Source organism: Ammodytes marinus (assembly GCF_949987685.1).
Source record: "Ammodytes marinus genome assembly, chromosome: 5".
NCBI lineage: Eukaryota > Metazoa > Chordata > Actinopteri > Uranoscopiformes > Ammodytidae > Ammodytes > Ammodytes marinus.
This window is the reverse complement of record NC_137234.1, coordinates 12,226,029-12,250,071: the sequence shown is the minus strand read 5'-3', so window position 1 is coordinate 12,250,071 and position 24,043 is coordinate 12,226,029. Positions and strand designations below refer to the sequence as shown.

Genomic DNA, 24,043 nt, shown 5'->3' with positions numbered 1-24,043 from the left:
GTGAGTACCCAATTCCCAGCCAGCATACGGCCCCCCCAGACTGGCCCCCAAATGAGCCCTGATCTGCCCCTGTCTCTACCTCTGCCTCAGTCTGTCCTGTAGAAAACAGTCCCCTCTACTTCTCGCAAAACACATTAAGACACCATACACATGTACTGTAAGCACATCTACATGTGCACTGTTTACCATCCACAACCAACATCTCAGCAGCTGTTTCAAATACTTATCACAGCTTCCAATGGCAGGCAAACAGAGTAGGCAAATGACTGCATTGTGCTTTGCTGTGAAGGGTTATGTTTGTGGATGGCTGTTCTGTGTCCGACAGATCAACTCCCGCTGTCAGATCATCATATTTTCAGTGTCTTGTAAAACCCATGCATCTTCCAGATGAACGACTTGTCGGGAATGGATGTGTCTTTCCACTGAAATGTCGAACATGTCACAAATCATATCATACTTAAAAGCTTAATAGGATGGAGATAGAGCTAAATTAGACAATTGACCAGTCTTCAAGTGGTGGTGTTTGGTTTTGTACTCAGGCTATCATCAAATGTGAAACACTCATTCACAAAGCTAATCATTACAGTATTCACCCCTTAGTGGCCATAGTAAGGCATGATAGCACTGATCCAAGATCATACTGCAAACAATACAGGAAACTGTAGTTGGCTTCACACATATGACACGTGTCTCTGTGTTGTTCTCTGAATTCAGTGTTTTCAGACTGGCCAATAACCTCACTTTGTTTTTTCATTCCATGTGCCAAAATGGCCTTGTCCTACATGTCATTCTACTGGGGGAAAACAAAATTAATTTAAAGATTTGATTTGATGGAACTTCAAGACACCCCGCACTGATTGTGTCTCTCTTTGTCTTTTTTCCCTTTTTACATTTATATTGCAGTTTAGTTTGTAAGCATACAGGATCTGTAAACATTTTCTCAATGTGGGATACAAGGCCAGTTTTCAAGTAAAAATGGCAAAGCTGCAGAACCTGCAGGGCACTGAAGATATCGTGAACACACTAGCATATTGCTAACATGGCAATAACCTAAAGCATTTTCAATGCATTTTCTCTGCATGTTGCTGTGGGTATCAGAGCAATGCTCCCATATACTATATGTGGGTGATGATTGTTCATTCAGATGTATACCCAATGCATTTCAAATGCTTCATACAACACTCACGTAAGACAATCTTATATTTCATATGCAGTCGATACAAAGTTGGAAATACATACGAACACACACCTAAGCCTAACCTGAGCTGTCCCTGGTTTAAGTGGTTGTGACCTGTCCCACTCCTTTCCTCGCACTTGCACGGTTTTCAACAGTGTCTGCTGAAAAGAGTGACCTTGATCCTCACACTTTGCTCTGTTGTTTATTTCTCTCTGTTTGGCACTCCTCTGCTCCTTCACACATTCTTCCTCTCGCTCCTTATCCTGCTCAATCTTTTCTTTTGCTCCACGCACCTTTCCTCCCTGCTGCTTAATGTGTTTGATGGTGTGGTCGCGCTCCCTCCTCTCCGCCTGTGCCACATCGTATCCTTCCTCACTTAATCCTCTTTCTCCTACTTCTTCTCCTTCTTTCCTTTTTCAAAACCTCTCTTTCCCTTTTACTTCCCTTTCTCTTCCCATTCTGGCATACAACGGATGGATTACTTCTGTATATCTTGCTCTCTGTCTTCACCTCTACCTGTGCTCTTCTCTCTCTCTTTCCTTCATCTTTGTTACATTTCTCTGCTGTCTCTTCACTCAATCTCCACAAACTACTCTTCTTCTTCCCATTCTTTCATGTAATTTCTTCTTCTTCTTTCCACTTTCTTTCACATCTTCTCTCTTGAACCTCTGACTATCTTGATGCCTCTACTCTCTCCTTCATTTTCTCCCCCACTTTGGACCCGTGCCTCCCCAGGCAAGGGCTCCTTCCCCCCCAGACCTTTCTGAGAGACAGCAGTCCCCTCCTCCTGCTTCTCCCCTCTCGCGCTCTAACCTCTGCTCTCTTCTGTATTCTGCTCCCTGTGGCATGGCTGTAGTGTCAGGTAAGTTCTCCGTCTCCTACCGAATGCAGCCCCCCTCTCACCCTCTTCCCCAACCCTCTCCTTTCTTCCCCAAGACACTGTGTGCGCCCTCCCTCCCTCCCTCCCTCCCTTCCTCACTCTCACTGACACAACCCCCCAGCCCTCCTCCACATCATCACAACAGTCATATTCATGCCCTCGCTTTAACTCAAGCCTCATATCAGGCAGGTCATCAAGCAGGCCAGGTGAAGGCTCGCTGACAAAGTCCTCCAACACACAGATCTAACAGAGACAGCTCTAGGCAAAGAAAGCAGAACAACAGGCGCAATAACACAGTGAAATGGAGTGATAAACAGAGAAGCCTTTTGTGCTGGCAATTTTATTTTATCTAAAATATTTTAAGATGACATTTCATCCCCTAAAAGGGGTCAAACCAATGTCACCAGATGAAAACAAATGATTGTTGTATTGCGTTTTTTTAATGTGCAGTTCACACAATCCTTGAGGTATTTTTAATGTAATAATTGACATATAGAAAATGTCAATGGTACTGTGTTTGTGTGTATATGTGGGATGTAATCCATCACTATACCTATATCTGTTTGTTTTGTTGTTGCGACTACCTTTGCTGCACTGCTTTTGTTGTGTTTTTTAACCTAGCTGCTAATTTACAAGCCAACTCGCACGATTCAGTGATCCTCCTTGAAAAAGTTCTGTTGTTACAGAATCTATCTTACTCTGGTCCAAGCACAGGAAGTCGTTTTAGTTTTTTTCATTCATATACCAACTATAGTTGCAATGAATGGCATCTTGCATCATTCATTTCAAATGAATGCCCATTTGGCAGGAGAGTTTCATCTGACTAACCTCCTCCATCCAGTTCCTTTGCATGGCTTTAGGGATCGACTGTTCTCTCCATCCCTTTTTCACTCATGGTTGTTGGTCTCTTCAACAACAACACAATGACTCATGAGCCAGGAGCTCCCTCTTCACCAGCCTCTGGTTTCTGACCAACAATCTGAAAAACAAATTGGCACATACAAACTCTCAAACACACACAGTTTACCAGCCATCCCTCTGATCTGCCTTGACACTTCCACCTCCATAGCATCGACCATCACACACAAACACATACCATCCTCTACCCTCCCGACCCCCTCCTGGTTCCCCTCCCCCGCTTCGCAGAGGCCCCTGCCTGCCCTGGCTGCACTCCTGGCTCACTGGCACCGCCCTGCTGGATGGAAGAGGCATTGAACAGGCTAAGCAAAAGCGATCTTCCGCAGCTTTTCTCCGTGTCCTAGATTCGACACCACCCTTCCTCCACTCACAACCCTGCACTTTTATGGCTTTGGTTCAGTTATTTTTTTCATATTATTTTCTCCCAGTGATGGCTGTTGACCTGATATCTAACAATCAGTGTCAGAGGTTCCTCTTAGTGTCCGTGGTAGTATGTTTGTAGATTCCGTGTCCCATGTCTTGTCCCGTGACATTCAGTCGTGGATACATGTAGCTAGTTCTGTCACCATGTTCACTGTCTAGCTGCCTCCCATTTGTACAGAATGTAAGCAAATCCAGTTGTGTAGAGCAGCACCACCCATTCCCTCAGCCATGAGAAACCATACATACGGTTGTTGAGTGTTTGAGGTTGTGGCTGAAATGTGATTGAAAATGCTAGCATGATCCTGGAAGTGTGTGAGTATGAAAGCTGCATTAGATCATTCGCGTGATTGGCGTGCATGGGTGAAAGTGCGTGCATGGGAATGTGTCGGATTATGAGTCGGCTTTAGTTTACTCGCTCACTAATGTCCCCCTCATCTTTCCCTTCCTCTCTCACTGTCTTTGTATCCCTGCAGCACTCGCAAACAAAACTATATGATGAACTTTGCCAGACAGGCCGGCGCGCGTCACTACTACAACCGCAAGAGGCGGGCACTGCAACAGCGTGCCTGAACCCGCCGAGAAAGGATTCGCCCTCTGACCTGCCAATCACACATCCACCCGCTACGCTCATCCAATTTTCTCCTGACGACATATCACCCTGTCGAGTCCCAATCCCCCGGTGGATTCCAGTCAGCCTTAGACTTCCCTCACCCGTCCTCCCCCCCAATACAACGCAGACCATCCAATCCAATTTACGCCAGCCAATCACGGCCTTCCCAACTCAACAGGTGGGCGGGCATGAAACTCGGAAGAAAGGAGTGAAGCGGCCATTTTGTTTACTTTTTTCCATGGACGGTCGGGGTTTCTAATTGTTTTCTAATTGTTGCTGTGGTTCCTCAAAGTCTCAACCCTGCTAACCCACCCCCTGGCTTCCCTACCCACAAAACTACCCTCTCTCTCCTCATCCTCCTTTTTCCTTCCACACTGTGAAATTGAGAGATAATATATCACTGCAGAACTGACCAGCCGATCGGAGAGTTGGGTTCTAGTTCCACTGAGCAGCCGGGGGGGCTGAGGTCCACTCCTCTGCTGCCAACCAGTACGCCAGGAGAAAGACCGCAACGATGATACTGACCATTAAGAGGAACAACGGTGACCACAAAGCTAAAAAGAAAAAAAGAAGAAAAAAAAAGAGTACTGTGTTCTTGCTGTTCTGTGTGTCTGTGGGTTCTTTTTGTGATGATTTGACTGTGGTGTTCTGTTCATTCGTTTGTTCGTTTTCTACTAATTCATATGCTTTTAAAGGGGTGGGGAGGGGAGGGGTGTGCTGGGTTCAGTTTTCGTTTTCCTTGTTTATCTGGAGAATGGATATGGGCAGGGCGGAAAAAGCCCGGCCTCCACTGGAAGAAGGAACAAAAGAACGATTTGCTCGACGGGAAAAGGAGAAAAAAAGAAAAAAAATTAAAGACTGAACAATGATTTTCTTTTTTTTATCATTTTTTTATATATATGTTGGTTCCCGAAAATACAGATATTTATGGTAAATGGTTCTTCACGTAACCTATTTAAGATGCACTGTGCGTGAAATCTGTATGTTATTTTCTAGTGTTAAGTTATTTGGCAGTCAAGTCAGGCTTTAAAGACTGCATCATCTCCCCTGTTCCTTCTCTTCCCCTTCCTCTTGTGCTGTTTCCCCCATTCCCCTCTCTCTCTCTCTCTCTGCTAATTTCTGATACCTGGAGGTGAGGCTCTATTAGTGTTGTTTTTTGAAGTCTGTGTAATATGGACCCTCTGCCCTCAGTGTAACTCCAGTATAGCAATCTCCTGTATATATATGTATATCCACTATGGGGAGACCCAGCAGCCTTATAAAAAGGGAAATAAAGGACTGTCCAAACCTCATCCTGTATACATTGGTTAAGCTGTTCTCTTTCAATCTTAATAAAATAAGCCTGTAATTTGATTGCTTTTCTCATTGTCAAGAAATCTCAACAATTAGTTAGTCCATTCCTCAATAGTTATCCGACTTTGGTGTTTCAGTGATTACTCACAACAGTAGGACTGTGTATATGATTCAAATTAATCTACTGCACCTATTTTCATTGTGATGAAGGAACATATCCAGTACACAAATATTGCGACAACAATGTAGTTTATGGCACATGGATTGAGTCATATCAGGGTATGCGAACACAGACAATACTTGGTGAGATTAGTTGATCGTTGGTTTAAGTCCTTTCTTTTTTGAAATGTGTGCAGTGTGTGTGTGTGTTGGTGTGAGAAAGAATTCCCTGGAAATATTCAAACAGGCATTGAATAATTTATTTATTCAAATATTTAAAGTCATTAAAAACAGTATAAAAACAGATTTGTTAGTAATATATGGTACAAATAAATACATAAAAGCAAATGCTAAAAATCTCTGCGATCACCATGGTGCACACCTCAGTGTCTTCAAACTGGGCATTTACCACCAACATTCTGCAAACCCTCTGCATTACATCACACTGAGGCTGCCGAGATGCCAGAGCAATGTTCAACCATATAAGAATCTTCCTCCTTGACATGAATCCCTAAAAAGATGCTTGTAACGTAGCTCATCGTGATTCTTTAGTCACAAGCTGCCATCACAGCTAAAGTCAGAAGTGCTACGGTGATGTACAGGGATTTGACTACGACTCCCGGGCAGGAGTTACAGTACGGCTTATCACAGCAGCTGTAGCTCATGTTGTAGATGGTTCCTAGTAGGCGGATGGTGTGCTCCCGGCTGCAGTCCTTCTTAGGCATGCATCCCCTGGCCGACAGGGCACTGTGGTTTCCATAGCGACCGTCTGCCTTGAAGCACACCTCTTCAGGAGGGCACTCTGTCACAATGAGCTCATACTTCTCTTCCTTCTCCAGGATGGGGCTGTAGTAGCATCGCAGGTTCTCACAGAGCACCGTGGGGAGGAGAAGGTAGAGCCACAACACAACAACATGTATGAGCTGCAACATGTTGGGCCTGGATGTCAAAGATAGGCATATGGTCATTTAGTGGCATGACCTAGTTAAAAACTCTTAAAGAGTACATCAGTGATTCAGTAATGCACTTCTAAAAAAAGTTAGGCACTTGTTAGAGAATAAAATGCAAAGTGCCCCAAAAAAACTGGATACTACATTTCCCACAATGCAACTTGAAGACTACTAGACCCTGTCTGCTTTTTAAATACCCATATTTTCCCATTCAACTGCCCCAGTTTGTAACATAGACTTTCTGCTTGACATTTGTGGTTTCAGAACCAAGATTGATCGAGTTACACCACATGAATTATATTCTGCAATATGACAAATCTCCTCCAGAATCACACATAATTTAATACAACTGTTTTCATAGGCTCCGTAGTTGACTGTCTTCTTTAATCACTTGCCATCCTATATATATGTTTTCTTTTTTCAGAGAAGAAATTCAGCAAGTTAATCCTTCTTAAAATGTGTAACTCTTATAGCCCAGGTGTCAATGATCTCTACTGATTGTCACATTCAAAACGCTCAAGGCTCTAAAAAGGTAAAAAATATATATATTTTGGTGTGTAACTTTCAAAAGCCATATTATGAAGACTCACCTGCACATTTGAAAGATTCAAGCTCCAGCTAAACAGGATCAAACTTTTCAGAGCTTCTCCTGACAGACTCTTATCTAATCTCACCCCAAGATCTTCCTGCAGAGGCCACACCCTCCTGCACACCTGCTTGTAAAATCTACACAGAGCAATTACACAAAGTGGGTGCTTAATCATGGTGCTTTTTATTCCGCTGCATTCATCAATAACCACAAAAAACAATGTCAGCATTTACTCAAGTGTCAGGAGGATGGCTGATAAGTCCACCTTTTTCTCTCTGGAGCAAAAATGTAATCACAGAAAACACTCAATGATGCATATTTCTCTCATTTACACATTTGGCATGTCATCTTTTGGCGACCTATAAAGTACCTATGGCTAACCGGCCTTTACCCAGGCTCCTACACACTATTTTATGATGCGGTGACAGACAATGTGGTGCTCTTTGAGGATGTGTAGTTTGCACATGAATCCCACAGCTCCTCTCTGGGAACATTGGTAATATTAGTGCGATCTATATGGTCCTTGATCATCCCCAGTAGCGACTGTAGGCTGGTCTCGGACTTTGGCGGGTCGTTACAGTTGTCTTTACAGCAGCAGGTGTGGCTGATGTTGTACTTGACGCCCCGGTACGAGGTGATTTCGTGGGATCCACAGAGTTCAGCTTCAACGCAGCCCTGAGCAGACAGCATGTGGATGGAACCGTAGTGGCCTCTGGAGCTGGAGCAGCGCTGATCAGGCAGACACTGGCTGCTGACATTGAGGCAGGGATTTCCTTTTTGCTGCAGGGGACAGTAGTAGCACAGCAGGCTGTCCAGGCTCAGAGCTGGGAGGACCAGAGCTGTGGCCAACACAATTGTGGACAGGAGCCGGTGTGGTCCAAAAAAATGGACGTCCAGACTGAAAGCAATCCCCCCCACACACACACACAGAGGTAAAGATAAATAATATGCACTGGGGAAAATCTCATTCATCCATTTCAGTTGTTTTCACCTGCTTTTTCTTTTTGATCCCATCTTCTTGCATGTAAAATCCCCGTACAGTGTGAAGGATCTGTAAACCTGTGGTGCCTCCAACCACCAGCAAATCCTCTGATTACCAAGCAGAAACAGGTGTGTCCCTGAAGCTCTTTCAATCATCCATCATTTTAGTGATACACACACTCAAACAAATAGCTTTCAAATTGAATTTGAGTTTTTAATGTATTGCCCACAAATAACATCTTGCCTTAACCTTTAAAACCCATTGCACTTAAAAAAAATAATAATAATCTCCACTGAGGCAAACGACAGTATCACAGTGCCATCTGCTGTCCGCTTAGCTGCATAGAAAGTACCATGAGGTTGAAATGGGTGTATTTGATGAGTAGCTTGTAGCCGTTCAATGTCACCCATTCCTTTAAACTTAATGTCCATACTTGTACAGCATCTGCATTGAAAAGGAAGACATCTTCCTCCATTTGGGCACACTCTTCGTTTTGTTTTATATTCCATAGGCTGTTGAAAGGGAGAGTTTTCCTTCCTTGTACAAAGGTTCCTGTGAAGAAAAACAAGTAAGACAAATAAGTTTAAATGTTCATCACCAATGTAGGGGGAGGTATATTGTGTATGAGGGGTCATCCTAATGTTCCCAGGGTTCAATGTTCCCAGATTGATATGGCATTTGTTTGGACATTTAATTAATGTTAGTGGAACAGAAAGTGGAATACGGTTTTGTGGATAAAATACAGTTGTTAAGTGAACAACACTGACTTGATATTCATGATATGTTCCTGATGTGTTCATTTAACTTGATTAATTGATCTTTATACCACTGGTTGAGTTATGATTTGCGGAAGAGTAATTAAGCCTAGTTTTTCCCTGACATATTATCGTATTGAACCCTGGGAACGTTGATACACTCCTGTGTTTGATAAGCAAAGTTTTAGTGGTTTGCTCACTGTCAGCTCCTTATCCTCCCTGCATTCGTCTCCCCAGTCTTCGTCTTCCTCTGTCGGGTCATAGCTGTACAGAGGAATCAGCCTGTGGCGCAGCTCGTCTAATCTGAAGCAAAATGTACAAAAGAAACCAAGTTCTGAATGTGAACATAAAAAGATGCTAAACTGGTCTGAAAGCCATTTGCTTAAACTACAAAAAAAATGACTTACCTTGATCTCCTCTTGATGTAAACAACCTTAGGAAAAACACAACAATACAAATTAAAAAAATAAACCTTTGAGGCGGTCATGTGAAATAATCAATGTAGAGCTGTTCTTACCATTGCTACTACACATCCTATCAGCGTCAGCAGTACAATGGGGATGAGTGCATAGAAACCAGGATATCCAGTGTTGGGTATTGTGGGTGAAATGTTGGGAGTTGTGTGGTTGAAATGCATTTCTTTCTGCCCGGTCTCCACCATCATACACCCCTCTGCTCCGTGCCCCTCAGCTGACACCTTTGTGACACATTCAGTGGCGTGACGACGCTGCCATTCCCACTGAAAGGCCACGTGGGGCTTTTTCAAGACTCATTATTAACTGTTTTAGAGAATCAAACAGAACGCAAAGTTTACAAAGACATTTAAAATTGAAGAATCTGTATGTAAGACCTAAAGGTGGAGTCAGTAATTCTGGTGAAGGCTGGTTTGCAACACAAATGTTTTGTCAAAATCAGTGAATATCTCCTCATTTTGCTACCTGTGTGTACTGTGTGTGCGCTTAAAGAAATAAAATAACCCAGTGTTAATACACAGCCTATAATCTTTGTTAACATGCCCGTTTACAGAGCCTAGGCCTGTTTATTAACACCGGATTAATTTTTTCAGTTCAGCCACACTGTACTTACAGGTAGTGTTTTGTGAGGAGACATTTTTTCTGATTTTGACAAAGTGATTTTGTCAACAAGCATTCTCCAGAATCCCTGCCTCCACTTAAAATATTTCAGATAATCTTGCAAGGAAGTTGATGAATGTACAAAGATGCCTTCCGTAATGTTCATTCTACACCTGAAATCCCCCCTGAGTAATTCCATCTTACCTTATGTGTCTACTGTAGTAGAGTGCCGAAGAAGAAACATTTCCTTCTTGCTGCTTACATTTCTCTTTACAACAAACACTGCTTACATACCTCAACCAGCTCAATGACATTCCTGAGTGAGGAGTGGATATGATGTGGTCACAGCTGAGCTTCGGTTTGTTGACCAGGAAAGATCTGTGTATTAACTACAAATGAAGTTGTCACATTTAAGATGTGTAACAGAAATAATTAAAAAGTGTTATATGTTTCTAGTGAGTATTGCACAATATGGAATTGTAGTTATTGTTTTAATAAGGATAACAAAAATATATATTTTTTAATAAAATCAATGTCATTGTATCTTGAATATTTTGTAAATGTGACATTAGGACAAATGCAACTGTGAAACCAGAGCACACCCACATGTAATGTTCTCTCTCCTCCAGCAGAGGGGGAGTAATTATGGGAAGGAGGGGGCAAGAAGGGGAGGGACGGGGACGGGAAACACAGAGAAGAATCTTTTGAATGTCTTGTACAGGTCTAACTCGCTGAGCATGGATTCAGTCAAGCACTTACCTCGTCGACACAGGATGACAGCTCTGAGGGTAAGTACGCATGGAGAACAAGCTCAGAATACTTTGCAACACAATGAAGTTTAGTACATGTATCTGAAATAGTTAACAGAGAATGTGCTTAGAGTAAATGTGAGACATGTCTTGTTTTGGTACTGAATAATCACAGTCTGTCTTCCTGTGGATGATGTTGTTTTAGTTTGTCAACAATGGTTAAGCTAAAAGTGAAACTAAAAGTAATGCAGTGTTGATAGTGACATTAAAGACTTTTTATTTGCACTTTCCTAAAGGGCGTCTAAGTATTGCAATAGACCGTGTGTGCCGCGCACCGGGGATATTTCCTGTTAAGATTTGAAAGCTTGTTAATTATTAGACCAACGTAAACCCTCTGGTTCAGTTAGACTCTCCAGTCATAGAACAGCTCACTTGTCCTGCCTTCAAAATGTCTCGCATGCTTTTTTAATTACAACTAAATTCTGATTGTCTCATGTTTTTGTTTGGTCATAATAGCACATAACCTTGCATTCCTCTGCCAGGCTTTAGAGTGAGGATATGCTGAGAGTGTGAAACATCACCACCACCACCATCCAACAGGTCTTGTAGGTTGTATGTGATGGATCCTCCTCAGAGGCCAAGAAGAACATTCCAGAGACAAGATGCGAGCGTCACTGACCACCCCAGGCCTTTGACTGAGGATCCAGAAGATGACACGCACATTTACGAGTACCTTGATGTTTTTCCCGAAGACGATGAAACAAATGTGTATGAGAGCACCTTGGATGGGCTCCTGACCACAACTCAACCGCAACCCAAACCCCCGGGCCATCATGCAGAACACCACAACACGAATGGCCCTCTCCCAGTTCGTAGGCCTCCTCCTCCCCCTCCACCAGCACGCCAGCCTCCCCCCCGTCCGCTCAGATCCCGGCTTCCTAGTGCATGTCCGCTGAGCGCACAAGGCAAGGCACCCCCTCCCGTCCCCCCCAGGACTATGCGGCTGCCCCTCAGCAACAGCAAAAAGCGCTTTTCCTGTGACTTTGCTGAGCCCGTTCAGAGACTGAATCGTTCCTCGACACAAGTAGGCAATCATGTGAGTATAGCAGCAATAGGTTCTCCCCTCAGCAAAGACAAAAAGCTCCCTTTTTTTCATTGGTTTTTGACACTTCTAATTTGGGTAATTTTGTTCAAAGTAAAGGCCTAAGTGTGCAATCTTTTTTCTGTAGGACCCATGGGCCATCAATCTAATAGACACTCCAGAGGGCAGCACCAAGAGGATGGCATCTTTTTGTGCTGCAACTTCCAAGTAAGAGATTCCTTTAAAATGTGTTCCTACATATTTTACAGTAGTTGATATATCAAGATTGACCTTTTTGTCATGTAAATTAGATAAGTATAAATTACTGTGTATAATAAACTAGAAAAAAATCATCTTTATGTGATATTTCCATAAAGAACTGATGAGAAAAGTTATTTCTGCTTTTGTTATTTCATCTAAAGATGATTTATGTACAACAAAATGAAATGAATGCCATTGTGCCATTGTTTATCCACTTCAGGTAGTGAACATAGTTGTCATACTTTCATTTACCCACTGCCAACCAGTTTTTTTTTACCCTCTGTGGCAGGCTGATGTCACTGTACAAGCACACAGATGCCGTTCATAACTCAGGTGTGGTATGGAGTCGAGTGTTACAAATCCACCCTGCCCTGCTGCAGCAGGTGGAGGTGACTGTCAGTGTGGCCACTGAGTGGGGCAGTCAACAGGTCCCCTTAACCACCCCAGGTAAGATGACCAACGCAGTACAACCGTCACTTAAAGCCACTACTACGTCTACCCACAGAGAATTAAGAGATCTTAGCTTCACAAGAAATTTGAGAGAATTCATTACATCTGATGATTACACCCAATAAGAATCTTAATAATGATCTGTATAGTGTAAAGTATGTTGTTTGTAATAGCCCTCCTTTATCCATGGTTGCAGTCATGGAAGAAGAAATCATATAATTTACTCAAGTAAAAGTAGCCATACCAGCATTTTAAATTACTTAAGCAGAGGTCCTGCATTTGAAGTACTTATTGAGTCAAAGTAAATAAGTAACCAGTAACTGCATCGTTCAGATAAATGTAGTGGAGTAAAAAGCACAATATTTCCCTTTTGAAATGTTTCGTAGTAAAAGTATTAGGCAACGGTAAACTTAAATACTCATGCAAACTACCAATACCTTAAAATTGGACTATAGTGCAGTACTTGGTAAAGTAGGAAATGTAAGTTAAATTCCACCACTTGATGGTTGATGTGCACTATGTGTCTAAGGACACGTTCTGCTCATTCTTAAATCACTGCACAATGTTGGCAGAAGTGTTTGGACTCTGAACTCTAATCTTTTATCCAGTGGACAGAACAGTGACGAGTCTGATTGATCAAATATTCCAACTGCTGGACCTTACTCCAGGGACACATGGACAGTATGTTTTAAAACTGTGCAACTCTGAGGAATATCTCCAAAAGTAGGTATCTGATCCGTATAAAGCAGCTAGGAAGTTCTTGTCCATTATGTTCTATTCAAACATGGTGTGTTATTACAAATTAATTGTTTAATTTTGGTGCGCCCGTATTTCTCCTTAGTGAAGAACTGCTGGGTATGCATGAGACCATTCAGATGCACTACAAGTTTAAACTGGATGTCCCCCTCCGACTCCTCCACTTGGACAACCTCAAACACTGTCTGGCCAGAGATGTAAGTCACTTTCAAACTCTTTCTCCTGTATCCACCTACAGTATAGATCATTTACCAAGAAGGAGCGGCCTGTCTTCAGTCTAGAACTGTTGCATTTACAAACACCTGTGCCTGGCCCCTTCCAGGAGGGTTATCATCAGGGCTATTGTGGCTGTAAAAGCCTCCACCCTCACTTCTTGACTTTGTTCTGTTTACACATCACGTCATGGCATTGGTGGCATTTAGCAGGAAGAAAGAACTAGATTAAAGGTTAACCTAATTTTGCTTTAGTTTTGTAATTATAAGGAGCCATCTAATAATTCTACATGCTCAATATGACCATACAGTATATAATTAGATAGATAGATAGATAGATAGATAGATAGATAGATAGATAGATAGATAGATAGATAGTCAAAAACACTACATATTAAATTGTCACTCCTACACAGAATTTAGTGTTTTATCCTATCCTATGTTTTTTCTGTTAGGGGGAGGACGACAGAACCTCATGCCAACTCTACCAGTTCATGCGTCCTGTTTGTGTCTTCAACATCTGCAAGTAAGATCACAAGCAGCCCTGCAGCCCACATTACCTTCACCAAACGCTTTCAATAACAACCACAACGGGCAGGGGGTGTTAACCTGCCTGTGTCTGTTTGTAGAAAAACAATAGCAAAAGGTAGCTTTGCTTTTATGGTTACCTGCTGCTGCTGGTGCGTGCGTGCGTGTGTGTGTGTGTGTGTGTGTGTGTGTGTGTGTGTGTGTGTGTGTGTGTGTGTGTGTGTGTGTGTGTGTGTGTGTTAACCTGTCCTCCTCTCTCAGGTTAAGCCTGCAGAATGTGCTCAGCAGCTACAACAGAGAGGTGACAGAGCTAATGAGAAATAAGGTCAGTTAAGGACAAGATAATGAGTGGGACATTTATTCCTTGCATATACACACACTATAACATATGTTATTGTGCTTTTTTTGCATATCTTTCAACCTGCAAAGATGTTTAATTTAGGCTCTACCCCTCAGAATAAAACATATGTGTCAGTAGGCATGACTTGTCCTTAAACTGCCTTTCTGATATTTCTCTTCCTATGCTCTGATATCATTGTGTGTGCAGTCTGGAATGAACGCTAGTGTGCTCGTGGGCTGTGTCCGCACCATCAGCAATCTTCTGTGTGGCCTTTCGTGTCCGGAGTTAGAGGACGCTATCGGCAGTCTCAACAGAATCAATCCCATTCCTCTGGTGGGATATCACATGCATTTTATCCAACTTTTCTTTTGACTAACAGCAACTTTCAGTATTGTGCAAACCTATCACTGTTTGAGCCATTTTACATTACATTGCATTTGAATGCCTCTGCAGAGGTATTGGGACACTGCAATGTGGTGTTCCAATACCTCCTCATGCCAATATTTGTTTCCTTATCTTTTTTGACAGAGTCATGATGAGATGTCTGATTGTGAAACTGGTGAGTAGCTTTTATTGTGCTGTATTGTCGTGCTGGTATTATACTGACATTGTTTTGTGTGAACTTAAAGTGTATTCTGTTTGGTATGTTAACATTTTGATTGTCTCTAAACTGATGTTTGTCATCTGTATTGCAGCCATGCTCATGCTCCACAAGGCATTGCTAAAAGTGCTTCAGATATATTTTGACAACTTCCAGTCGGACTTCAGGGGTCAGAATATATCGAGCAACCATTGCCAAGCCATTGACGTAGAGGGCAACAATGAAATCTTACAATTCAATATTGCTGCTCTCTACCAACTACAAATCCCCTGGATGACCACGTATGTGTCTGTTGTGTGTATTTACTCACTTGTCGATGCAAACAGAAAACTTGACCACATCCCTGATAAGAATATAGAATTATATTTCTTTCTCTTTCCTCTCCATCTTTTCTAGCTACGAATGCTTCTCTGTTTCCTGTGAGCTGACGTACGGAGGAACAAAGATCTGCGAAACTGGCATTTCTGAAAACATCAGCACCGCCTTGTCTTATGGACTGAAGATCCAATGTAACCGCATGTAAGCGCACAATCTTGTATAGTCTCCAAGTGTTAATGATATTTTTTATATTTTTTTTTTGGACAATAATTTAATTGTCACTGATAAGAAAGTGAAAGTAGATTCAGCAGAATCATGTTATCCTATAGTTCTCCTGCTAGCTGTCCTTGCTTTTGTTTTATGACTGCATGTGTATTTTTTGATTTTAGCATGGTGTTTCCTGTCCCAATAAATACACTGCCATATGAGTCCATGTTGACGTTTCTTCTCAAGGGCTCCAAGCGTGGCAAGAGCCCCGAGCTTTTAGGCTGGTCTGTGCTCCCTCTTTACAGTGACAGGTGAGTTTACACCATCTCATAACATTTTTGTTGACACCTTTGGACAGTGTAATTAGTGACACAAAGTATGTGTATTATTGTGTGTGTGTCCAGGACTCTGGTGAAGGGGACTGTTCTGCTCAGTGTGTCCCTGCTGGCCGCTCCTTCTGCTCCCCTCTCCCCCGCTCTGTTTGACAGCCACAGACAAGCAGCCGGGGTGATACTGCAGGTCAGTAGTATCGCTGGATAAACTTGATAACTCTTTCACAAACAACACAGCATCACCTGTTCAGTCATTCATCCTCTGATCGTTACCTCAGCTCGAGTTTCAAGATCAGATTGAGTGGAGTTACCTGAGGCCCATGGCGCTTCCAGGTTCAGCCATATTTACTCAGCCTTGTGAGGAAGTGCAAAAGAAAATGTTGGACGTCTCTAAAAAGCAATGCCTCCGCTTGTGAGTACAAAAAAACTACACATTGTATGACAACCTACTGTAAATGTGTATGTGCTATGCTCAGAGTTTTATATTTTTGGACATACATCATGTTTTCATTTCTAAAGGCTGATTTCAATTTCTTCTCTTTTTCTTGCCTGTCCCTTTACAAATGTTTTTTTAAATGATCTCTACGTTCTCAGTCTAACAGAAAATGAGAAAGCTTTCCTCTGGAGTAAGCGCCACTGTAGTGATAAAGGAATTACTTTCCTCCACCTGCTGGTGGGTGGAGCCCCCCGGTGGCAGCCTGAAGACCTCACAGAAATCTATACTGTTGTAGAAAACTGGCCCATCCATCTACCTGAGGAGGCTCTGTTCCTGCTCAGTGAAAGGTGGGTGACTCCTGGTTATCATAAGGAAATATGGACACAGTCATTATTCAAGTATACATACCTGCATATATAACATGCAACACTTTGTTATTGTTTGTTTGGCAATGTGTGGTTCAAGTACATCCATGACAGTAGTGCAGCATATCTGAATTTTTTTTAAGAAGGTGATGCTAAATATTTACCTATGTTTTTTAGCGCGTTGTGGCTCACCTTTTTTCCATGTATATGGGGCAAGGCTCAGATTAAACACCCAGGTCAATACATGTACTCACAGTCACAATAAATGAAGGAAAAAAAATCCCTGATCAAAAAACCAAACGCTCCAAGAGAAACAAACAGACCAGTAACCACAAATTGCATGTGTGATGACACCATGGTTCAGGTTTCCATCAGTCTCATTCGATGTCTTATTATATCTTTTTCAGTTTCCCTGATCAGACTGTCCGGAAGGCTGCAGTTCACTACTTTGAACAGATACCCGATGGAGAGCTAGAGGTCTTTCTGCCACAGTTGGTCCAGGTAAACACACTAACACTAACACAAACCACCAATTGTGTCACACTCGCTGTGTCAAAATACAATACACATTTTCATGCATTCATCTGGTCAACATCGTTACATCTCTGGAGGACATTATTACAGCACAATAATAGGTTCAAGCCATTTAAAATATGAGCACTTAAGTGGCACACGCTGTAGATTCCTCTGTGGTTTTATCAATTGTCCTGTCTTGCAGGCTCTGAAGAGTGAGTGGGAGTTAGATGGACCTCTGGTGATGCTGCTGTTGGAGAGATCAATGAAGAGCACACTGATAGCCCAGCAACTCTACTGGTGAGCAACAAGACATCAAACTGAGGGAGTTTTGCGTCACTCACGATTAACACTGTTGTTAAACTCTCATTTCATTTTAGTCTACTAACTGCAGTATTAAAAGTAAAACAAAAATGTATTTCTTCAATGCTTTAATTGATGGCAGGCTGTTAGAAGACGCCCGCTCTGACCCCTACTACCTGAGTTGGTTCAGTAAGGTTCAGGCTGCACTGCGGCAATGTTGTGGCCGGGCACTAAGGCAGGAGCTGGAGCATGAAACCCGCCTGGTGTCTGTGCTTGTGCAGGTGGCTGAGAAGGTTCGCACTGCTGAGAAGTCTCAACGCAAGGTCTGTAAACAGATCTCACATCTACCCACTCATTCATTCCCTCACTTGATGGCTCACCACCCTTCACCATTATGACTAAGTAATGTCCATTTATTTTATTTTTATTTGTTGTTGTTTTTTTATGATTTTTTTTTTCTGCAGGGTGTTTTGGCTAAAGAAAAGGGCAGAATTTCTAAGTTCTTCAAAGATGGGACAAGATGTCGTCTACCACTGGATCCTGCATTCTGTGTAAAGGCATTGGACATGGACGTAAGCAGTTTACACCTTACTAGTATTACTGTAATTCAATATTCACACAGTTTAATGATATGAGGAGTGTTTACTCCTTTTGATATTTGACTTACAGGCATGTCAGGTCTACAACTCCAATGCTGCTCCTCTCGGGATGTCATTCATCTGCTCTGACCCTCTGGCCAAGAACGTCAATGTCATCTGCAAGGTTAGTGATAATAGGCTACTTTATTGATGCACACTGGGCCTCATTCAAGAACATTTTTATATTCTAAATACTAAACACTGAACTTTCTTAACTTATTAAACAAAAATGGATCATTTCAGCCTGATGAATACCATCTGTTCACAAGGAGGTGCATTTTCCTGACTGAGGCCTAGCATTAGCATAATCAATGCACTACCATATTGAGCTACCGGGTTTCATTTAAAAAAATGTAACCAAAGAGTTAGAACACTTTCAAACTGTGGAGCTTCAAATCCTGCTGACAGAAATGAGAAATGGAAAACATAAGTTGATCAGTGTTGTAGTAGATGACCACCTTGTTATTTGGAATAGTTTTTAAGAAATAGAAATACTAATATACCACTGCCAACAATGTTATCAGAGCAACATATGCTGTGACAAACATAAGGGGGAATAGTAAGACTAAAAAATAACTTTTTAAAACCAGTTAAAAATGAATCCTCTACACAACGAGGCCCATTGTCTTCTTTTCTTGTCTCTTTCAAGGGCAAATCAAGGCTTATGGTCTGTTACAGAGCAGCCTGCACAAACCGCTCGACACAAAGAGAATATCTGTGTCCTTGTGTACGTTGCTGGCTGTCCTCTGAGTCAAAAAGCAGCCTTTTTTAGGGAACAATTTTCATCACTCGGCTAAATGTGTTGTTCAGACAGGAGATAACTTGCGGCAGGACATGCTGATCCTTCAGATCGTACGTGTGATGGACAGTGTTTGGCTCCAGGAGGGTCTGGACCTGCAAATGGTCACCTACAGGTGTCTCTCTACAGGCAGTGCTCAGGGTCAGTTAATGTGTTTGCGTTTTTTTTGTTTGTTTACAAATGACCAGTCCCTTATCTATCATATCTCTGTAGTTATGTGTTCATGTTTTACCCACATTATATTCTATGTGTTTGTCAGGCCTGGTGGAAGTGGTCCCAGAGGCAGTGACCCTAGGGAAGATTCAGCAGGAGAGGGGCCTGGGTGGTCCCCTTCGAGAAGACACACTAGAGAAATGGTTCCACATGTGGAACAAAACTAAGGAGGACTACGAGAAGGTTAAAACCACTAAATACAATATTCTATAACCAACCCAACCCGTAACCTTCAAGATTCACTTTTGTTACATGTTTCTGTTGCATGCTGTAAAACTCTGCTGATGTGTATGTTCAGGCTGTGATGAACTTCATCCACTCGTGTGCAGGGTGGTGTGTGGCCACCTTCATCCTGGGGATCTGTGACCGCCACAATGACAACATCATGTTGAAACACAGTGGACACATGTTTCACATTGATTTTGGCAAGATTATGGGCAACGCACAGAAGTTTGGAAGCTTTAAAAGGCAAGAAAATATAAAGACGAGTAGCATTCTGAAAATGAAAACAAGAGTTGAGTTTTTCTTTAACCTGCAAGGAGATACAGACTATACCTTGAATTAACAAGAAACTTCCTCCTCGCTTATTTGCAATGATAGGGACCGATCACCATTCATCTTTTCAGCTGAGATGCAGCACTTCATCACAGGCGGAGGGCAGAAGCCTCAGCGCTTGCATCGCTTTGTGGAGCTCTGCTGTGAAGCTTACAACATTATCAGAGAGCGCTCTGCACTCATACTCAGCTTGTTGGAGCTGGTAAGAGCTTTGATGAAAACGCCACCAATTTAAAAACCTCATTACTACATCTGAGAATAGATCATTACTTTGATTCTCTTGTGTGTGTGTGTTTTCCAGATGCTACGTGCAGGAATGCCAGAACTAAAAGGCACTCAGGACCTGAGGTTTGTCCAGAACAACCTCAGACCTCATGACACAGACCTGGAGGCCACATCCTACTTTACAAGGTATTGAAACGCACACCACACGAACACATATTCATCCAAACCAACCAACCCCATTCTTAAAAATACACCACATTTTATTTCTATTATTCTACTCTACAGTATTCTTTTATTAGTAAGTAACGTTTTTTTTATCCTTCATGATGTAGGAAGATCAAGGAAAGCATGGGCTGTGTAGCAGTTAAGTTCAACTTCCTGACCCATAACATGGCTCAGGGGAAGAAACAAGAATCACGAACCCAGAACGGCATCCCCGCTCCCAGCACCAACATCCAAGAAGCTGTCATCCAGGGATACACTGTCAGGAGTAAGGAAGTGGTGAGGCTGCATTTTGCTCTTTGTGCTGCACTAATTCAAACAGAAAGTTGTTTGCCTCGGTTTTTATTTTTTAGACACAAATGTCTCTCCAAAATGTCGGCCTAATTCACCACAAAGCTTTGTGTTTATATCCTAATAGCCAGAGGAGTTGATGAAATCCCTTGAATTGACAGCCGGTTCACACATATTTGTTCTGGGAAGTAATAACCCCTGGGCCTCAAGGACAGCAGTACTGTGTTTAGAAAGCCTGTCAGGAGTCGAAAATGAAGGATTATTGTTGTCATCTACTGCTTTTCGACTTGAATTATTGGCAATGACAAATAGAGTGTATTTAAATGAAGCTGATATATTTTTTTTTAAATTGCGGTTTCCAAGTAGACCATTAAACATTACATATAAGTATAAAGGAAATCTTAATCTTTTTGTCTGATTTTCAGGTCTATGACATGAGAGTCACCATCCACGATGGTTTTCTGAACAGCGAGAAGACGTATAGCCAGTTTTTACTGATCCATAAGCAGCTGCAGAAATACTTCATTGAATCTATGCTCCCTACGTGAGTGAAGAAAACACCAACACAGTTTACATCTCATGTTTTTTAAATTTTATTTAAAGCACTACCTTTTTTTCTTCTTCCCTTTTCCACAATAATGATAATCATTTGGTGCATGCCTTACAGTAACTCCTTGTCCCCTTAAAGGTTTCCCAGCTGGTATAATATGTCATTCACGCCAGGCAGGAGGATGACTCTGCTGAATAAATACCTGAAACAGCTTTTTGAGGGACCATGCAAGGGAGTAAGTTTATCTTGTGTTCTCTCTCTGTGATATATTGTACTTATACTTGGCTCTAACTCGCCAACCTGCCTCGCTCTGCAGAATGAATATGTGTGTAGCGTGTTCCTGGATGGCCCCAACACAGTCCAAGACGGTACAATGAAAGGTAATTTGTTTTTTGCTCTTGAATAATAAGTGGGTGTAATAAAAAATTAAAAAAGATTTTGAAAGACTCCACGCTGTCTCCGGTCTATTGCAGTAGCCCGTCCTCAGATCCAGCTCTACATTTCTTACGCTGACTCTAAGCTCACGGTCTTGGTGAAGCACTTAAAGAACATAGTGAGTTTACTCCATTATAATTATTGCAATGTTATGGTTTTTATGTTTGTTTGTTTTTATTTTTTTGTTGTTGCAATTAACAAGATGGAAGCATATGTCGTATGAGTGTTCTCTCTTTAAAATGCTATACTCAAGAGCAAGCCGTCCTATCTGGCCCTTTGATGTTTTTCAACAGAAGCAGGCAAACGGCGCTAACCCTGACGCCTACGTGGTGACGCGTCTGAGACCAGACCCTCAGCAACGCTCCAAGAAGAAGACCAAGGTGGTCCGCAACAATGACAACCCCACCTTCAATGAACTGGTACAACGTCCATCCTTCCTACCCTCTAACAATGATTTAGCACAGTCACTGCACCATTTGTTTTTGCGTTAGATTACTGGGCAGGTTTAACATGGTAATGCTTTTATTCTTTTGATAATGGGCCTGTACTTAAATATACTCTAGGTCCATGTACTTTTCAGATAGGCTTTTTGGCAAATACATTAAGTTCCAAACTGTAAAGTATTTAGTTAATTAAATGAGAAAACATTATGTGCAAAGAAGGTAAGATGGCAAAGGTATGACCAGTAATGTACACTAGATCAAATAAAACATTAATCTAATTCTGTCCTTAGAACATTGATAGAGATAAGGAGAAACCAATATGTGTCTAGTGTACAGAAATCCTTCCTGTTCCACATAATTTAAACATGCTAATGGAAGGAAAGTAAGGAAAACAATATAATGCAGTCCTTGTTCCCCAGTTTAGACATACATCAAAGAGCTAATCTCAACAGAAATATCCTCAAATTAATGAATGTCCTAAAAATGTAGATCTGTTTGATAACTAAACATATCTGCCTTTTTAAATTCACAGCTGGAGTACAGTAATGTCCCATTGCTGTATGGGATGGTGCTGGAAGTGACGGTAAAGAGCAGGAAGACTTTTGTGGCTGCAACCAACATTAAACTGGAGGATGAGTTGCTTCAGAAGGAGACGTGGTTTCCTCTCGGTAACTGTGCAATCTGACCTGAGAGAACTGCAATGTAGGACTTCTGCCAATAGGCGGTGCAACAACACTGAAGGGAGAGAATCGATCCCAAGATTTCTTGGACTGTACTGTATATGAGTGAGACATTCACCTGAGCAGACTGGATTAGGCACTCTTGTTTATACCTATTTATCAGATGCAGCTGATCTTCACTCCACAGCTAAATGGGCTGGCAGCGGATGGAGTATTTGGATGAAGTTACAATTCTAAAACCTCAGGAAGAGAGACTGTTTACTGTGTAAAGCATGACTTAACTCATGCGTTTATTTTCAAATGTTTATCAAATGAAAGACATTTGCCGACTTTTCACCTCGGCAATGGATGAAAGAAGGAAACTATTAACTTTTACTATCATATTTGCACTTTTGTTTGTACTGAAAACTTTGTTTGTGAGTCTCTGGAACAACCCTTAACCTTGACTCTCTGTGAATGTGTGCGGTCGAGACTGTCGATGTGACAGACTAAAAAGGCAATGATGGCTGCCTGCCTGATACCTGCCCAGACTAGGAGTGTTTGTCCCTTTGGGCTGTATCAACTGGATGTCCTTGACCAGTGGAATTGGAGGCGAGAGGATGATAGAGCAGGGAGAGGGGACGAGCAGCAGTGAGTGTGTGAGCAGGATGACAACTCTGCCTCTCTGGCCTGAGGGGCGAACTTAACACCCCTCCCTCCCCCCTCACTCCATCCTTTGTCTTATCCATCAGTGGCAGTCAAACAGTCACCCACCTGCATGCACAAACATGCAAAGGCAGACACAAGCATGCCCATATATCCCCGAAAAAGCACCTCCACTCACACTTTATCCAGGGCTATGGGCAGGTCTTCATGTTATTTTAATGCCACCCTTTTCCTGATAAGGCATGCTGACCCGTATTGTCCTCTGCCTCGTTCATTGGATTAAATGATGAACGAGGATAGAAATAGACTTCCCTGCAATGGATTTGGTTCAATAATGTATAGCTCTGTGAATGCTATTTACATTATTCCTGCTGGGGTCTCTCACAGGGATGCAGGCAGAAGGAAATGCTAGCTGCTACTTATTCATAGTGTTCATGGCGTATTAATGTAACAAGGTATCACTCATTAATTTCAGACCTCACAGAAAAATGTATGTTTGGAAAAGGTGATTAATCCAAAAACAATACTGTGTATAGTGGTTTAGTAAGATCTCCTTATGCAAGATTAATTCCCCCACAATAATTGCACTCACGTCATTTATTTTTCATTACATGATATAAAAAAAATCTAATATCCTACTCTAGGGATTCCTCCAGCAGGGAGTGTTTCTCCATTAGAGTCCATCCCGCCCTGATAAAACCTTCTGGTCTTTTTTCTCTGCAGCACAGAGTGCAGGCAGGAGAGAAAATGAATGTCTATTCTCTGACAATAAATCTGGTATTTATATTTGAGGAAATGGTACTTTTGATTTATTTATACATTTGTTTTTGTTGTTGCTGCATCTGCCGTGCTTTTCTATTTGTTGTGTGTGTGTGTGTGTGTGTGTGTGTGTGTGTGTGTGTGTGTGTGTGTGTGTGTGTGTGTGTGTGTGTGTGTGTGTGTGTGTGTGTGTGTGTGTGTGTGTGTGTGTGTGTGTGTGTGTGTGTGTGTGTGTGTGTGTGTGTGTGTGTGTGTGTGTGTGTGTGTGTGTGTGTGTGTGTGTGTGTGTGTGTGTGTGTGTGAGTGAGAGAAAGGGAGAGAGAGTCT

At 42.1% G+C, this 24,043-nt stretch overlaps 4 protein-coding genes across 4 annotated transcripts in view; 2 read left to right on the top strand and 2 right to left on the bottom strand.

Moving 5' to 3' along the window:
- Positions 1 to 4,653, top strand: part of reln (reelin) — a gene marked incomplete at its 5' end in the record, with an annotated part of 105,684 nt that extends 101,031 nt beyond the window's left edge. The window contains one exon of the mRNA XM_080028365.1: positions 3,872 to 4,653. Within this exon, the coding sequence (XP_079884491.1) occupies positions 3,872 to 3,968 (97 nt within the window). The 3' untranslated portion in view covers positions 3,969 to 4,653. The remainder of the gene's footprint in view (positions 1 to 3,871) is intronic.
- A 1,355-nt stretch (positions 4,654 to 6,008) lies between these two features.
- Positions 6,009 to 6,392, bottom strand: bncr (bouncer; the record flags this gene model as incomplete). The annotated part of the gene is made up of 1 exon (XM_080028546.1): positions 6,009 to 6,392. The coding sequence occupies one exon, from the start codon at positions 6,390 to 6,392 to the stop codon at positions 6,009 to 6,011; it is 384 nt and encodes a 127-aa protein (XP_079884672.1).
- Positions 6,393 to 7,972: 1,580 nt separating this feature from the next.
- Positions 7,973 to 10,059, bottom strand: LOC307250975 (small integral membrane protein 29-like). Its single transcript, XM_080028260.1, has 5 exons — positions 10,014 to 10,059; positions 9,254 to 9,515; positions 9,144 to 9,169; positions 8,937 to 9,039; positions 7,973 to 8,533 (listed from the first exon to the last, which is right to left on the bottom strand). The coding sequence occupies exons 2-5, from the start codon at positions 9,398 to 9,400 to the stop codon at positions 8,480 to 8,482; spliced, it is 330 nt and encodes a 109-aa protein (XP_079884386.1). The 5' UTR covers positions 9,401 to 9,515; positions 10,014 to 10,059; the 3' UTR covers positions 7,973 to 8,479.
- Positions 10,060 to 10,508: 449 nt separating this feature from the next.
- Positions 10,509 to 23,725, top strand: pik3c2g (phosphatidylinositol-4-phosphate 3-kinase catalytic subunit type 2 gamma). The gene is made up of 33 exons (XM_080027596.1): positions 10,509 to 10,597; positions 11,101 to 11,654; positions 11,788 to 11,867; positions 12,190 to 12,347; positions 12,959 to 13,073; positions 13,192 to 13,303; positions 13,774 to 13,844; positions 14,108 to 14,171; positions 14,394 to 14,519; positions 14,715 to 14,745; positions 14,882 to 15,068; positions 15,184 to 15,306; positions 15,495 to 15,623; positions 15,717 to 15,831; positions 15,923 to 16,056; positions 16,239 to 16,427; positions 16,853 to 16,946; positions 17,164 to 17,258; positions 17,404 to 17,584; positions 17,726 to 17,833; positions 17,931 to 18,023; positions 18,710 to 18,839; positions 18,958 to 19,094; positions 19,210 to 19,379; positions 19,512 to 19,668; positions 19,768 to 19,877; positions 20,024 to 20,192; positions 20,630 to 20,748; positions 20,893 to 20,989; positions 21,071 to 21,134; positions 21,228 to 21,307; positions 21,483 to 21,608; positions 22,165 to 23,725. Exons 2-33 carry the CDS (start codon positions 11,178 to 11,180, stop codon positions 22,315 to 22,317), a joined length of 4,194 nt encoding a protein of 1,397 aa, XP_079883722.1. The 5' UTR covers positions 10,509 to 10,597; positions 11,101 to 11,177; the 3' UTR covers positions 22,318 to 23,725.
- The last annotated feature ends 318 nt before the right edge of the window (positions 23,726 to 24,043 follow it).

Excerpts from the sequence above, each read along its gene's own strand:
- LOC307250975 (XM_080028260.1), bottom strand. The coding sequence starts at position 9,400 with ATGATGGTGGAGACCGGGCAGAAAGAAATGCATTTCAACCACACAACT. Across the intron at positions 9,170-9,253 it reads TAGGATGTGTAGTAGCAATG|GTTGTTTACATCAAGAGGAG; the intron begins GTAAGAACAGCT and ends GTTTTTCCTAAG. Across the intron at positions 9,040-9,143 it reads TACATCAAGAGGAGATCAAG|ATTAGACGAGCTGCGCCACA; the intron begins GTAAGTCATTTT and ends ATTTTGCTTCAG.
- pik3c2g (XM_080027596.1), top strand. The coding sequence starts at position 11,178 with ATGGATCCTCCTCAGAGGCCAAGAAGAACATTCCAGAGACAAGATGCG. Across the intron at positions 15,069-15,183 it reads CAAATCCCCTGGATGACCAC|CTACGAATGCTTCTCTGTTT; the intron begins GTATGTGTCTGT and ends CATCTTTTCTAG. Across the intron at positions 19,380-19,511 it reads AAGTTTGGAAGCTTTAAAAG|GGACCGATCACCATTCATCT; the intron begins GCAAGAAAATAT and ends TTGCAATGATAG.